At 43.0% G+C, this 16,725-nt stretch overlaps 1 protein-coding gene across 3 annotated transcripts in view; it reads right to left on the bottom strand.

Annotated features, from left to right (window-relative positions):
• DPYSL5 (dihydropyrimidinase like 5) overlaps positions 1-16,725 on the bottom strand; it is a 117,770-nt gene that overhangs the window by 41,663 nt on the left and 59,382 nt on the right. For all 3 annotated transcript variants that reach the window (XM_077152356.1, XM_077152357.1, XM_077152358.1), the window contains exon 2: positions 5,550-5,814. In XM_077152356.1, the coding sequence (XP_077008471.1) occupies positions 5,550-5,814 (265 nt within the window). The remainder of the gene's footprint in view (positions 1-5,549; positions 5,815-16,725) is intronic.

The raw sequence follows: 16,725 nt of genomic DNA, 5'->3' as shown, positions 1-16,725 counted from the left end.
AATCAGCCAAAGGGAGTGTCTTCTGCAATGAGTGATGCTTAATCTAATCACCAGAAGCCTTTTAAGGAGGATTCAGAAGAGACAGGCTCTCTTCCTGCTTCGGCCGGTGAGACTCTCCTGTGGAGTTCGTCCAGACCCTCCACTGGAGTCGTCAGCTTCACAGCCTGCCCTGTGGATTTTTGACTCTGCATCCCACAGTTACGTGAGACACTTTTATAAATTATATATTTGCAAGTGTTTCCTGTTGATTCTGTTTCTCTAGAGAACCCTAACTAATACACAAACCAACAAGCAAAGAAAGAAAAAACAAAATTCAACAAATGGTGCTGCAATAAGGATACTCACATGGAAAAAGAATGAATTGTGACCCCCGCCATACAGCATACAAAAAATAAAATAAAATAAAACCTGATTCTGATATTCTCACCTGAACACTGAAAATCATTGAGGGTTCAGAGCTCAAGAAACAGCTTCACACTAATGCAAAGGGTTAACAATAGGGAAAACCGGATGCATATGGGGTGGGGTATGGAAACTCTGTACTGCCTGCATGACTTTTCTATAAACCTATAACTTCTCTAATAATACTTTTTATTTCTTTATTGTAAAATATTTCTTACTACGAAATATACAACAAACCAATTAACTTCAAAGGACTTTTTGACAAATAGTTATAAGTCAAATTTCAAAGTATGGTATGGGTTACAGTTCCACAATTTCAGCTATTTCCTTCTAGCAGCTCTAAGACACTGAAAACTGAAAAGAAATAGCAATATTATGATTCACTAAAAAGTTAGACTTTTATGACAAAAAGTAAGTCTGATGTTGGCTGATTATCTTTGTTGTGACAGAACTGATCTTACAGTAAAAGGCAAACAGATTACATATGCCAAATGTGCAGGTCCAAGGCTTAAGATAAAAGTCATTTCATCAATAAAAAGCCTTGATATAGGGATCATAAAATCAACAATATTTTTATATTCCCATCCTTCCTGATTATATTGGGTTAAACAAGGAGTACTTCTCACTATAAAAATGAAAAAACAGGAATAGAACTTATGCTGAACCCCTCCTCATTCTAGCAATAAACAGTATTTATCCTCAGATGATAAGTCAATTGAGGGGAAAGTCCCATTCATCTCGTTGGGAATGCTTCTCTAAGAAAATTTTAATGTTTATGTTTAATAACTATAGAAATGTATATGTTCTAATAATAATTGTTAAAACGACCCCATGCCCCAGCTGTGATGCTAGAGGTCACTAACGCTGGATGCTAAAGGGGCTTCCCCTACCCTGCCCTGCCCTTCAGCGGGAGAAAGCCTCGTTGTAGATGGGGTCTGAATGGTTAACTGGCAGGTGGGCTGAGAACTCCAGGGAACGGAGATCTCTGGTGATCCTGGGCCAGGTGTCAGGTTGCGGAGGGGGTGGGGGAGTGGGTGCAGGAGGCGAGGGGTGGGGGATTGGGTGCAGGAGGTAGGGGGGTGGGGGGAGTGGGTGCAGGAGGCAGGGGGGTGGGGAAGTGGGTGCAGGAGGTAGGGGGTGGGGGGAGTGGGTACAGGAGGTGGGGGTGGATCGTGTCTCGGGGAGCCCGGGGAGTCAGGCAGAGCCTGCCACGAGGCGAGCGCGCGTGGCAGGCAAAGCCCTTGCTCCAGGAGTGCTAGAAAGAAATCCCTTCAGACCGAGTACAATGAAGACCCAGATGCTGCCGGAAAAGCCAGGCTTTCAGCTGTTTTGTTTTTCCAGCCCTGGCTGCTACTAACAAACTGACAAGCCCACGATAGCTTAGGGGTGCAGGGTTCAGGGCCCCATGGACATGTCTGACAAGAACAAAAAGATGCAACTTGATCTCTCCTTGGCTAATCACTCAGGGGAGCTCTGCCTTGTGATTATTATTCAGTTACAAAGGGAATCCACTGCTACCTTCCTTGGAGTACACAAAACAGGCCACGGAAGACTCTCCCACTGGTGGTGAATAATTAAATCCACCAGTCCCCAGGTCAGCATTTCAATAGCAGAACATTTTCTCTCTCCAGGAGACCTTCAGACCCTGGAGCAATGAGGAATCCAAATGCAGAGAGAAACCCAGGCATGGAGGGGAGAGGGGTGGAGGGCAGCAGCCAGGCCTTGGGCAGGTGGGCAGCCTGAGGCAGGACTCAGAGCAGGGTCTACTGCAGGGGGCAGGCGGTGGGGCGGGGGTCAGGTAGGACAGGGAGTAGGGGCTGCAACACTGAAACAGGTGCTCAAGGTGAGTGTGGGGCACAAGGACAAGGTGCAACCCAGCCTCAGGGAAGGGTATAACGGGGTCAGCAGCCACGGTGGCTCGGGGTCTCTGGCCCCTTGAATTCCCCATGACGAGGCCCAGGCGTGCGCTGGGTATGCCTGGGGGAGTCCGAGCCTACAGGAGCTGGGAGAGCTGGGCCTTTCAGTGTTTTCCAGAGGCATCTGTCCCTCCCGGATAAGAAGGCTGGAAAAGGTCAGAGTCACCCATGGCCCTGCAGACACCCGCGCAGCCCTCTTCCTGGGCTAGGGGAGCAGAGGGCTCTCAGGGGAACCCATCACTGCTGGCCGAGGTGATGATGTGGAAATAGGACAAAGAAGGCCAGACTGTCCACCCAGGGGCTGGTGGCTAGCGCAGGGACAATGTGGCACCCAGCCCTGGACTGACAGTCTCCTGAGTGGGAGCAGGAGCTAACAAGGAACAGCTTTTAGCCAACACCCAAGCATACTATTCAGCAGCCCTGCACGGTCCGGGCGGTGGTTAGCAGAGCTGGGTGAGGTTATTGCAGCGCCCTGACCCTCCGCTTCCTTGGGCTTCACTTCACTGTGTTCCGCACATGCTGTGCTCTTTACCAACTGAAGGGTGGTGGCAGCTCTGCACTGAGCCATTTTTCCAATAGCATGTGCTCACTTTGTGTCTCTGAGTCACTTTTTAATTCAGGGATGTTCATCGTTTCTATTTTAGACATAATGCTATTGCACACTTAATATACTAAGGTACAGGGTAAGCTTAACTTTTATATGACTGGGAAACCAAATAGTCGCGTGGCCCACTTCAATGTGATATTTGCTTTATCGGCGGCCTGGACTGTCAAGCATCGGCTAAAGCTGAGTTTACGAAAACCCAAAGACCCAGCGACACCACTCCCAGGAGCAGGCTCAACAGATACGTGTGCTCACATTTGCCAAAGAGGCAGAGAACAGCGTGTCCACAGCAACCATGGTTGCAGTCACCCGACCTGGCCATCACCCACAGGCCCCTGGATGCAAGCTGAACACGCAGTGTAGCAGCCCACACACGGGGACACTACAAAACAGTGAGTGCAGTGAACTCCACCAACAGGCAATCGCATGCCTGGGCTTCACTGAAACGGTGCTGAGCAAAAGAAGCCAACTCAAGGGTATAAAGTGCTTGACAGCATTTATATAAAGTAAAAGATGGTCCAAAACAAACTCGGATGAATACAGCAAAAAACATTGAATTGTACACTCTCAGTAGATGAATTTTATGGTATGTGAATCATCTCAATAAAGCTCTTTCTTAAGGAAAAAAGAAAAGAAACCCAACCCAACAATCTATGATGTGAGAAGGCAGGGACCTGAGATTTTGAGGATAGAGCGCCCCATTCCACCAGCAAAGTCCACCTGCAGGGCCCAGAGGGGTCTCGGAGGAGAAAGGAGGGAGGGGCCTCTCTTCCCTGGGCAGGTGTGGCTCAGACCCCAGAGGATTAGGCCAGAAGGCCCGTCTGCAGAGCTGTGTTGCTTAGCAGTGGGAGCGTGAGCCCCTGGGGAGAGCTCTGAGCACACAGAGGGGTTCTCCAAGAACCCCAGGAGAGCAGAGGTGGGATTTGGGGGCTCAGGGCCTTTGGAGCTTGAAACTGTGGGTGGAGGTAGGACATAGGATGTAACCACTGGGCCAGATTCCATCAGGGATATCGGAGACCAAATGCTTTACAAATCATACAGTACAGGAGGCTGCTGCCTGATTGGGACTTGCATGCCTTAAGATGCTAATTCAATTCTGGAGTCTAAAAAACCTCCACGGGGTAGGGACCCACACGGACAAGCATCAACAAACATTTACTGAGTAGCTACTCAGTGCCAGGTTGGCATCAGGCTCTGGGAGAAATGAGGAATATGGCTAGGCCTTGCCCGCAGGCCACTGTGCAGGGAGAGGCTGGCATATGACAGATAATCACAGTGCAGTGAGATGACAGAAGTGAGAGCTTTCCAGAGCTCAGAGGTACCAGAACCCATTTGTGACTGTTTTTACAAAATGTAATTTCCTCTTAGTTCATTTGTTTTGCAGGTCTGATTTTTTTGTATTTTGCCTTCAAGAACACACAGTAGGGCGGGTAACGGTGGCTCAGTGGCAGAGTTCTCATCTGCCATGCTGGAGATGCAGGTTTGATTCCTGGTGCTTGCCCATGTGAAAAAAAAAAAAAAAAAAAAAAGAACACACAGTAGCTCATGCACCCAGCTTAGTATTAATAAATGCCCAGGATAACTCACTAGGAAAGCAGAACCTACCACCAGTATTTCTCAAGGTTGTTTTCAGAAATGAAGGAGAGACCAGAAGAGGGACTAGAAGAGAGCCAACTATGTCTGTTTCATAATTTCTGCCATTAAAATAGTCTAAAAGAGGCATCTGTCGTTTCCACAATCCTTGGGGATTTAATTTAGCTTAGCATACACAGAAGAGTGCATTAGATTAACACCCCACATGCACACAACACACACACACACACACACACACAATAACAAGCGCCTGCTACTTCCCTTTTTCTTCCAGCCCTCTGTTAATTGTCTCTCAAAGAGCTCTGTTCAAGTCCTGACCCCAGTCCAGGAAACACGGCACCTGGAAACAGAGTCTTTGAGGATGTGATTAGTTAAGAAGAGGCCAAACTGGGTTCAGGTTGACTCTAATCCAGCATGACACCTGTCCTTATAAGAGGGACATCTGGACACAGACCCATGGCCACAGAAGCACTGCAGCTGCTGCCAAGGCACACCAAGGGCTGCCGGGAGCTGGGTGGAAGCAAGGAGAAGGCAAGGAGGAGGCAAGGAGGAGGCAAGGAGGAGGCAAGGAGGAGGCAAGGAGGAGGCAAGGAGGAGGCAAGGAGGACTCTCCCCGCACAGACTGCAGAGGGAGGATGTTCCCCTGGCACCTGTTTTAGGAACATCTTGCCCCAGACCTATGGGAAAAAAATATCTGTTGTGTTAAGCCACCTAGTTTGTGGTCCTTTTTTACAGCTGCATTTTAATGCAGCCTCTATCACCTGACATAAAAATATAAAAGTCAATTCCCTGCCTGGGTGCATGGCTAAGTGATGTGATCAGCAAGACAGGCATAAAGGCCACCCTTCCTATGCCCCTTCCAGGGCAGCCATCAGCCTGGAGAGCCTGAGCCAGTAACCCCCATTGCCCCCTGAGAACAGCCATCTCATTTCAGCCGTCCAGCGGAGCACCCCGACACGGGGGTCTAGCCCGGAGCCCCCCAGAAGCACAGCCATGGAGCCAGGAGGAAACCCCTCAGGCGGGCGAAGCCGTACCTTGGTCCCGTGGTAGAAGTCGTCCACACATGTGGCATTCATGAAGGTCTGGTGGAAGTGGGTGCTGGTGTCGATGCCCCCCGGAATCACCAGTTTCCCGGTGGCGTCGATCACCTTGGCCCCTCCGGGGATCATGAGCTCGCGGCCCACCTGCTGGATGATGCCATTTTCGATGTAGACATCGGCCTCGTGGGTGCAGTCGTCATTCACCACCTTGCCTCCCTTGATGAGAATTCGCACGCTGGCTGAATTGGCGAGCATGATCCTACAGCAGGTGAGAAGGGGACACCGGCCAAGGTCAAACTCCCTCTGCACGGTCACCAAGATCCCACCCCTTCTATCAGAGCCCAGACACCACCGCCCTCCCTGGGCAGAGCAGGGGCACAAGGATGAGTTCTCCTGGGCCCGGGGCAACTGGTCCTAAGGCCAGCTGGGCACAAGCTTTCCGCTGATGGCACAGCAGGACTTACTGGCAATCCTGACACAACGGCAGCGAGGGTGATGGCGGGGCAAAAGAAACACCAAGTTTTACCTTCCCCAAATTCCAACTGCATTATAAAGCAGCTTCCTATCTGCTGTCTCATTTTACTCCCATAACAGCCCAAAGAGACCTGCTGTATAGATGAGAAACCTGAAACAGAAGGAATTTGTACTTCCCAAGTGGCAGAGTCGGACTCAAATGTGTCCAGCACGTCACCACCTTATCTGGAAAACACCAGAGGCTCCTGGGCATGTCTCAGAGAGCCACATGCTTTCAACCTCACAGCCGGTTAATTCACTGCATTCTTCAGAGACATTCTGTTATGTTCACACTCTGGGGTTCGCCCCAGGAAGGCACTCCCAACACAGGCTGTACAGTCGGCGGCACATTAGGCTCCTGCGAGGAGCGTCTAAAAATCATCTGGGGAACAACCAGCAAGAATTGGCAAAAACATCTTTCTCAAAGCTCTAGAAAACAGTTAAAGGATAGCAGTAACAGGGCATGTGCCAAATCAGGAAAGAGGCTACTCAGAAAAGGTCTGCTCTCCCGTGCACTGGCTGGCCACTGTACCCCCTGCCCCCCCCACCTCGCTCCCAGTGCAGGTCCCTGGTCCAGTTTCTCGAGCAGAGTAACCCTCATGCACATGCTGGGAGCAGGGATGCCGGGCCCAATCTGTCTGGTGGCAGCCAGAGGGACTGAACCAGGACACTCATTGCAGGCTCATGGTTCCAGAACTTTCCTGCATATGGAAGGAAGTTCACTGATCTCTCTTACAGAAGGCTGTGGGAAAGCATTCAAGTCGTGCTGCCTAGGGCAAGGGATTATGGGCTGCAGGACATATAGTGCTGGGACCCTGAGGAAACAATTTCCTAGGGAAGGGGAAATTTATGGCCATGTAAATGGGGGAATTCCTAGTGCCACATGCACAAGCCCAAAACAAAATGCAGGAGCAGAAAGGGTGGGAGGTCCTACACGTTAGCCTCGAACTATTCCTGGACTCATGGAGAGGCTCTGAAGAAGAGTGCTCAAGCTGTAAAAATAGGGAAGGGTGTTTTCTTTTTTTCCTTTTCTTTATTTTTATCTATCTATCTATCTATCTATCTATCTATCTATCTATCTATCTATCATCTATCTATCTTTATTTATTTTTGGTAGCTCCTGGCATTCAAGGAAAGCTCTGTCATAACACTAGCTGGATATAAGCTTAAGGAACAGAGGCCTTAAAGCCTAAATTCTGGTGATAATACATGAAAATATCAAAATGTCCAGGTTTCAACAAAACATTACAAAACACACAGAGAAACAGGAAGCGATAGCCCAGGGAAAGGAGATTAAAGCATTAGAAACCATCACTGAGTAGGACCTGACATGAGATATTCCATACAAAGACTTTTAAAATGTTCTAAACATGCTCAAAGAGCTAAAAGAAACCATGGACAAAGAACTAAAGGAAATTAGAAAAATGATAGATGATCAAAAGAGTATTAATAGAGAGATAAAAATTATGAAAAGGAAACAGAGCTGAAGACCACAGCAACAGAAATTAAAAATCCTCTGATGGGTTCTGACAGCAGATTGGTGCTCGCAGAAGAACCAGTGAACTTGAAAACAAGACAACTGAAATCATTCAATCTGAGGAGAGAAAAGAGGAAAGAATGAAGAAAAGTGAACAGAGGCTGAGGAACCCCCAGGACACTGAGTGCACCAATATATACACTGTGGGAGTCTCAGCAGAAGAGAGAAGGGGGCAGAGAGAGAGAATATTTTTTTTTAAATATGGCTGAAACCATCCCAAATTTGATGAAAGATATGAATATACACATCCAAGATACTTAACAAACTCCAAACAGAATAAACCCAAATAGATACACATATGACATATTATAATACAACTGTTGAATAAAGAGAGAATTCTGAAAGCCACAAGAAAGAAGCAAGATGTCATATACAACAAATTTTAAAATGTTTTGCATGAGGAAGAACAAAGGAATATCAATAATGCGGGGTGTTGAAAATAGATGGTAATTAATATTTTAAAACTTTAACTTAGATGTGAGACTAAAGCAAAAAATATTTATTTGGTACAAAAATTATATTTTGACTAGTGCATTTCCTAATATAACTTATGTGGATAGCTTAATTGAACACCATAAGTACATGGAACCTTGAGTAGGGCATTAGATTTTGTAGGTTTGTCCAGACTGATGCCTCAATAAATCCCAGAGGGATTTGACAGTAAATAAAAAATATATGCAAAGTCCCCTTGGGGGAATGGTGAGAAAGGGGGAAAATTGAACTTCCCCAAGTGGAGAATTCTTTTTGTTTTGTTTTGTTTTGTTTTGTTTTTATTAATTAAAGAAAAAAAGAAATTAACACAACATTTAGAAATCATTCCATTCTACATATGCAATCAGTAATTCTTAACATCATCACACAGATGCATGATCATCATTTCTCAGTACATTTGCATCGATTTAGGAAAAGAACTAGGAAAACATATAGAATGTTAATATAGAGAAAAAATAATAATAATAGTAAAGGGATTTTGATTGGTATTGCATTGCTTCTGTAAATCAATTTAGGTAGGATTGACATCTTAACTATATTTAGTCTTCCAATCCATGAACACGGTATGCCCTTCCATCTATTTAGGTCTTCTGTGATTTCTTTTAACAGTTTTTTGTAGTTTTCTTTGTATAGGTCTTTTGTCTCTTTAGTTAAATTTATTCCTAGGTATTTTATTCTTTTATTTTTTTTAACTTTTAATTTTTAATTTTTTTATTTTTTATTAACGGAAAGAAAGAAAAAAAGAAAAAAAAAAGAAATTAACACAACATTTAGAAATCATACCGTTCTACATATGCACTCAGCAATTCTTAACATCGTCACATAGATGCATGATCATCGTTTCTTAGTACATTTGCATCGGTTTAGAGGAACTAGCAACACAACAGAAAAAGATATAAAATGTTAATATAGAGAAGAGAAATAAAAGTAGTAATAATTGTAAAAAACAACAACAAAAAACCCCTATAGCTCAGATGCAGCTTCATTCAGTGTTTTAACATGATTACTTTACAATTAGGTATTATTGTGCTGTCCATTTTTGAGTTTTTGTATCTAGTCCTGTTGCACAGTCTGTATCCCTTCCGCTCCAATTACCCTTTATCTTACCCTGTTGCTAACTCCTGCTGGACTCTGTTACCAATGACATATTTCAAGTTTATTCTCGAATGTCTGTTCACATCAGTGGGACCATACAGTACTTGTCCTTTAGTTTTTGGCTGGACTCACTCAGCATAATATTCTCTAGGTCCATCCATGTTATTACATGCTTCATAAGTTTATCTTGTCTTAAAGCTGATTAATATTCCATCGTATGTATATACCACAGTTTATTTAGCCATTCTTCTGTTGATGGACATTTTGGCTGTTTCCATCTCTTTGCAATTGTAAACAACGCTGCTCTAAACATCGGTGTGCAAATGTCCGTCTGTGTCTTTGCCCTCAAGTCCTTTGAGTAGATACCTAGCAATGCTATTGCTGGGTTGCATGGCAATTCTATATTCAGCTTTTTGAGGAACCGCCAAACTGCCTTCCACAGTGGTTGCACCATTTGACATTCCCACCAACAGTGGATAAGTGTGCCTCTTTCTCCGCATCCTCTCCAGCACTTGTCATTTTCTGTTTTGTTGATAATGGTCATTCTGGTGGATGTGAGATGACATCTCATTGTGGTTTTGATTTGCATTTCTCTAATGGCCAGGGACATTGAGCATTTCTTCATGTGCCTCTTGGCCATCCGTATTTCCTCTTCTGGTAGGTGTCTGTTCAAGTCTTTTTCCCATTTTGTAATTGGGTTGGCTGTCTTTTTGTTGTTGAGTTGAACAATCTCTTTATAAATTCTGGATACTAGACCTTTATCTGATATGTCATTTCCAAATATTATCTCCCATTGTGTAGGCTGTCTTTCTACTTTCTTGATGAAGTTCTTTGATGCACAAAAGTGTTTAATTTTGAGGAGCTCCCATTTCTTTCTTTCTTTCTTCAGTGCTCTTGCTTTAGGTTTAAGGTCCATAAAACCACCTCCAGTTGTAAGATTCATAAGATATCTCCCTACATTTTCCTCTAACTGTTTTATGGTCTTAGACCTAATGTTTAGATCTTTGACCCATTTTGAGTTAACTTTTGTATAAGGTGTGAGATGCGGGTCTTCTTTCATTCTTTTACATATGGATATCCAGTTCTCTAGGCACCATTTATTGAAGAGACTGTTCTGTCCCAGGTGAGTTGGCTTGACTGCCTTATCAAAGATCAAATGTCCATAGATGAGAGGGTCTATATCTGAGCACTCTATTCGATTCCATTGGTCAATATATCTATCTTTATGCCAATACCATGCTGTTTTGACCACTGTGGCTTCATAATATGCCTTAAAATCCGGCATCGCGAGACCTCCAGCTTCGTTTTTTTTCCTCAAGATGTTTTTAGCAATTCGGGGCATCCTGCCCTTCCAGATAAATTTGCTTATTGGTTTTTCTAATTCTGAAAAATAAGTTGTTGGGATTTTGATTGGTACTGCATTGAATCTGTAGATGAGTTTAGGTAGGATTGACATCTTAATTATATTTAGTCTTCCAATCCATGAACACGGTATGCCCTTCCATCTATTTAGGTCTTCTGTGATTTCTTTTAGCAGTTTATTGTAGTTTTCTTTATATAGGTTTTTTGTCTCTTTAGTTAAATTTATTCCTAGGTATTTTATTCTTTTAGTTGCAATTGTAAATGGGATTCGTTTCTTGATTTCCCCCTCAGCTTGTTCATTACTAGTGTATAGAAATGCTACAGATTTTTGAATGTTGATCTTGTAACCTGCTACTTTGCTGTACTCATTTATTAGCTCTAGTAGTTTTGTTGTGGATTTTTCCGGGTTTTCGACATATAGTATCATATCGTCTGCAAACAGTGATAGTTTTACTTCTTCCTTTCCAATTTTGATGCCTTGTATTTCTTTTTCTTGTCTAATTGCTCTGGCTAGAACCTCCAACACAATGTTGAATAATAGTGGTGATAGTGGACATCCTTGTCTTGTTCCTGATCTTAGGGGGAAAGTTTTCAATTTTTCCCCATTGAGGATGATATTAGCTGTGGGTTTTTCATATATTCCCTCTATCATTTTAAGGAAGTTCCCTTGTATTCCTATCTTTTGAAGTGTTTTCAACAGGAAAGGATGTTGAATCTTGTCAAGTGCCTTCTCTGCATCAATTGAGATGATCATGTGATTTTTCTGCTTTGATTTGTTGATATGGTGTATTACATTAATTAATTTTCTTATGTTGAACCATCCTTGCATACCTGGGATGAATCCTACTTGGTCATGATGTATAATTCTTTTAATGTGTTGTTGGATACGATTTGCTAGAATTTTATTGAGGATTTTTGCATCTATATTCATTAGAGAGATTGGTCTGTAGTTTTCTTTTTTTGTAATATCTTTGCCTGGTTTTGGTATGAGGGTGATGTTGGCTTCATAGAATGAATTAGGTAGTTTTCCCTCCACTTCGATTTTTTTGAAGAGTTTGAGGAGAGTTGGTACTAATTCTTTCTGGAATGTTTGATAAAATTCACATGTGAAGCCGTCTGGTCCTGGACTTTTCTTTTTAGGAAGCTTTTAAATGACTAATTCAATTTCTTTACTTGTGATTGGTTTGTTGAGGTCATCTATGTCTTCTTGAGTCAAAGTTGGTTGTTCATGTCTTTCCAGGAACCCGTCCATTTCATCTAAATTGTTGTATTTATTAGCGTAAAGTTGTTCATAGTATCCTGTTATTACCTCCTTTATTTCTGTGAGGTCAGTAGTTATGTCTCCTCTTCCATTTCTGATCTTATTTATTTGCATCCTCTCTCTTCTTTTTGTCAATCTTTCTAAGGGCCCATCAATCTTATTGATTTTCTCATAGAACCAACTTCTGGTCTTATTGATTTTCTCTATTGTTTTCATGTTTTCAATTTCATTTATTTCTGCTCTGATCTTTGTTATTTCTTTCCTTTTGCTTGCTTTGGGATTAATCTGGTGTTCTTTCTCCAGTTCTTCCAAGTGAACACTTCATTCCTGCATTTTTGCCTTTTCTTCTTTTCTGATATAGGCATTTAGGGCAATAAATTTCCCTCTTAGCACTGCCTTTGCTGCGTCCCATAAGTTTTGATATGTTGTGTTTTCATTTTCATTCGCCTCGAGGTATTTGCTAATTTCTCTTGCAATTTCTTCTTTGACCCACTCGTTGTTTAAGAGTGTGTTGCTGAGCCTCCATATATTTGTGAATTTTCTGGCACTCGGCCTATTATTGATTTCCAACTTCATTTCTTTATGATCCGAGAAAGTGTTGTGTATGATTTCAATCTTTTTAAATTTGTTAAGACTTGCTTTGTGACCCAGCATATGGTCTATCTTTGAGAATGATCCATGAGCACTTGAGAAAAAGGTGTATCCTGCTGTTGTGGGATGTAATGTCCTATAAATGTCTGTTAAGTCTAGCTCCTTTATAGTAATATTCAGATTCTCTATTTCTTTATTGATCCTCTGTCTAGATGTTCTGTCCATTGATGAGAGTGGTGAATTGAAGTCTCCAACTATTATGGTATATGTGTCTATTTCCCTTTTCAGTGTTTGCAGTGTATTCCTCACGTATTTTGGGGCATTCTGGTTCGGTGTGTAAATATTTATGATTGTTATGTCTTCTTGTTTAATTGTTCCTTTTATTAGTAGATAGTGTCCTTCTTTGTCTCTTTTAACTGTTTTACACTTGAAGTCTAATTTGTTGGATATTAGTATAGCTACTCCTGCTCTTTTCTGGTTGTTATTTGCATGAAATATCTTTTCCCAACCTTTCACTTTCAACCTATGTTTATCTTTGGGTCTAAGATGTGTTTCCTGTAGACAGCATATAGAAGGATCCTGTTTTTTAATCCATTCTGCCAGTCTATGTCTTTTGATTGGGGAATTCAGTCCATTAACATTTAGTGTTATTACTGTTTGGATAATATTTTCCTCTATCATTTTGCCTTTTGTATTATATATATCATATCTGACTTTCCTTCTTTCTACACTCTTCTCCATACCTCTCTCTTCTGTCTTTTTGTATCTGACTCTAGTGCTCCCTTTAGTATTTCTTGCAGAGCTGGTCTCTTGGTCACAAATTCTCTCAGTGACTTTTTGTCTGAGAATGTTTTAATTTCTCCCTCATTTTTGAAGGACAATTTTGCTGGATATAGAGTTCTTGGTTTGCAGTTTTTTTCTTTTAATAATTTAAATATATTATCCCACTGTCTCCTCGCCTCCATGGTTTCTGCTGAGAGATCTGCACATAGTCTTACTGGGCTTCCCTTGTATGTGATGGATTGCTTTTCTCTTGTTGCTTTCAAGATCCTCTCTTTCTCTTTGACCTCTGACATTCTAACTAGTAAGTGTCTTGGAGAACGCCTATTTGGGTCTATTCTCTTTGGGGTGCGCTGCACTTCTTGGATCTGTAATTTTAGATCTTTCATAAGAGTTGGGAAATTTTCAGTGATAATTTCTTCCATTAGTTTTTCTCCTCCTTTTCCCTTCTCTTCTCCTTCGGGGACACCCACAACATGTATATTTGTGCGCTTCACATTGTCATTCAGTTCCCTGATCCCCTGTTCAAATTTTTCCATTCTTTTCCCTATAGTTTCTGTTTCTTTTTGGAATTCAGATGTTCCATCCTCCAAATCACTAATTCTAGCTTCTGTCTCTTTAAATCTACCATTATAGGTATCCATTGTTTTTTCCAGCTTTTCTACTTTGTCCTTCACTTCCATAAGTTCTGTGATTTGTTTTTTCAGTTTTTCTATTTCTTCTTTTTGTTCAGCCCATGTCTTCTTCATGTCCTCCCTCAATTTATCGATTTGGTTTTTGAAGAAGTTTTCCATTTCTGTTCGTATATTCAGCATTAGTTGTCTCAGCTCCTGTATCTCATTTGAACTATTGGTTTGTTCCTTTGACTGGGCCATATTTTCAATTTTCTGAGCATGATCCGTTATCTTCTGCTGGCGTCTGGGCATTTAATCAGATTTCCCTGGGTGTAAGACCCCACAGGTTGAAAGTTTTTCTGTGAAATCTCTGCACTCTGTTTTTCTTATCCTGCCCAGTAGGTGGCGCTTGTGGCGCTCATCTGTCTGCGGGTCCCACCAGTAAAAGATGCTGTGGCTCCTTTAACTTAGGAAAACTCTCGCTGTAGGGTGGGGTCGCCAGCCGCCGCGGCTTGGGGGAGTGCCTATCCACCGTTCCCAGTCGGACCGGGAAGCCACATGTTTGGAAGGGACCCCGGTCGCCTTTCTCCGCGGCTTGGGGATCTCCGATCCAATTCTCCCAGCTGGTCTGGGGGGCCGCGTGTGTGTGGGGGGGTGCCAGCCGCCGCGGCTTGAGGGGACCGCGTGTCCAATTCTCCCAGCCAGCCCGGGAAGGAGGGAGGGAGGGAATCCGGCCGCCTGTTGCCCTGGCCGGGGGAAGCCCACGCCCCTCGGCGATCTCACCGGAGCGGGTTCTCCTAGCCAGTCAGCTGTTCCAGAATAGGGTACGCTGTCTTCTTGGTCTCTGTCGTGGCTCCAGGAGGTGTTCTGTATAATTTCTACTTCTCTAGTAGCTGTTCTGGAGGAGGAACTAAGACCCGCGCGTCTTACTAAGCTGCCATCTTCTCCGGAAGTCCTGGTACAACCTCAATTATGTAAGGCCAGAAATTGCTGCAATAAATATTTCAACTCCATGGACAATTTCGCAGTGTGGTCAAAAGATGAAAGCAATTCAATAGTTCAACAATCCATCCAGTGCAATGACAATTGTTCTTTGCCCACGCTTTTCCGTGCTCCCCAGGCTGCAAACCTGTTAACCCCTCTAGCCGCTCCTCCTAACCTCCCAAGTGGAGAATTCTTGATATTCTCACAAGCAGTGGGGACAACCAAAGCAATAGGCTGAGCCCCCAACTTGGAGTTTGTTCATATGAAACTTAACCCTGCAAAGGATAGACTAAGCCTACTTAAAATTAGGCCTAAGAGTCACCTCCAAGAGAACCTCTTCTGTTGCTCAGATGTGGCCTCTCTCTCTCAGCCAACAGGACAAGCAAACTCACTGCCCTCCCCCTGTCTACAGAGGACATGACTCCCAGGGGTGTGGACCTTCCTGGCAATGTGGGACAGAAATTCTAGAATGAGCTGGGACTCAGCACCAAGGGATTGAGAAAACCTTCTTGACCAAAAGGGGGAAGAGAGGAATGAGACAAAATAAAGTGTCAATGGTTGAGAGATTCCAAACAGAGTCAAGAAGTTATTCTGGAGGTTATTCTTACACATTAAATAGAATTTACCTTTTTAGTTAAGGCATTACAGAGAGGCTGGAGGGAAATGCCTGAAAATGTACAGTTGTGTTCTAGTAGCCATGTTTCTTGAAGATGATTGTATAATGATACAGCTTTCACAATGTGACTGTGTGATTGTGAAAACCTTGTGTCTGATGCTTCTTTTATCTACCTTATAGAAAGATGAATAAAATATATGGATTAAAAATAAATAAATATTAGGGAACACATGTTAAATTTAGTAGATTGAAATGCTAGTGATCCATGAAAGGGAGGGGTAAGGGGTATGGTATGTATGAATTTTTTTTGTTTTCTTTTTATTCCTTTTTCTGAAATTGATGCAAATGTTCTGAGAAATGATCATGATGATGAATACGCAACTATGTGATAAAAAAAGAATGTTCATATTGCATGTTGATTGGTTTTATTAATAAAAATTTTAAAAAAAGAAGAAGAAAGATGTCATGTACAAGGGGGCCTCGATGAGATCAAGTGCCAATTTCTCACTGAAAGCCATGGAGGTAGGATGGCAGTGGGATAAGATATTTACAGTGCTGAAAGCAAAAGGTGGCCAACCAAGAATTCTGTATCTGGCAAAACTGTCTTTCAATAAAGAAGGAGAGATTAGAACATTCCAGAGAAACAAAAGCTGAAGGAATTCTTCACCACTAGACTGGCCCTATGAGATATCCTAAAGAGAGTTCTGCAGGTTGAAAGGAAAGGACAATAGACAATAGATCAAAGCCACATGAAGACACAAAGATCTTTGGTAAGAGTAACGACAAGAGTAGATATATTAGTATACTGTGTTATTGGTTTGTATCTTCCCTTTTTACTTCCTATCTGAAAGGCAAATGGAATGAGAAATCAGTGAGTGGTTTGGGACTCCTAAGGTATAAACATGTCATTGGGAACTACATAAAGGTGGGGGACGGAGGGCTATAGGAACACCGTTTGTATCTACTATTGACATTAAGTTGGTTCAAGGCAAATGAGACTGTTATAGATTTAGGATGTTAAATTTAAGCCCCACAATAGCCAAAAAGAAAACATCAGGGAGCACGCGAGCTCACAGAGACAAATAAGAGTACAGGTTGCAGGGTTAGGGGTGGGCAGGAGGGGTGGGGAGTCCATGCAAAATGGGTGCAGGGCTTCTGTTTGGGGAAATGGGAGAGCTTCAGCAGGGGAAGGTGCTGACGGCACAGCAATGCTGTGACTGTGATTAATCCCACTGAATGGTGCGGTTTGGAGTGGTTGAGATGGGAAAAGTTTATGTGCTATATATGGTCCCATAATTAAAAAAACAAAGAGCAAACCAAAGAGT

Source organism: Tamandua tetradactyla, chromosome 3 (assembly GCF_023851605.1).
Source record: "Tamandua tetradactyla isolate mTamTet1 chromosome 3, mTamTet1.pri, whole genome shotgun sequence".
Lineage (NCBI taxonomy): Eukaryota > Metazoa > Chordata > Mammalia > Pilosa > Myrmecophagidae > Tamandua > Tamandua tetradactyla.
The sequence above is the reverse complement of the archived record's forward strand: the minus strand, read 5'-3'. Positions and strand labels throughout refer to the sequence as shown.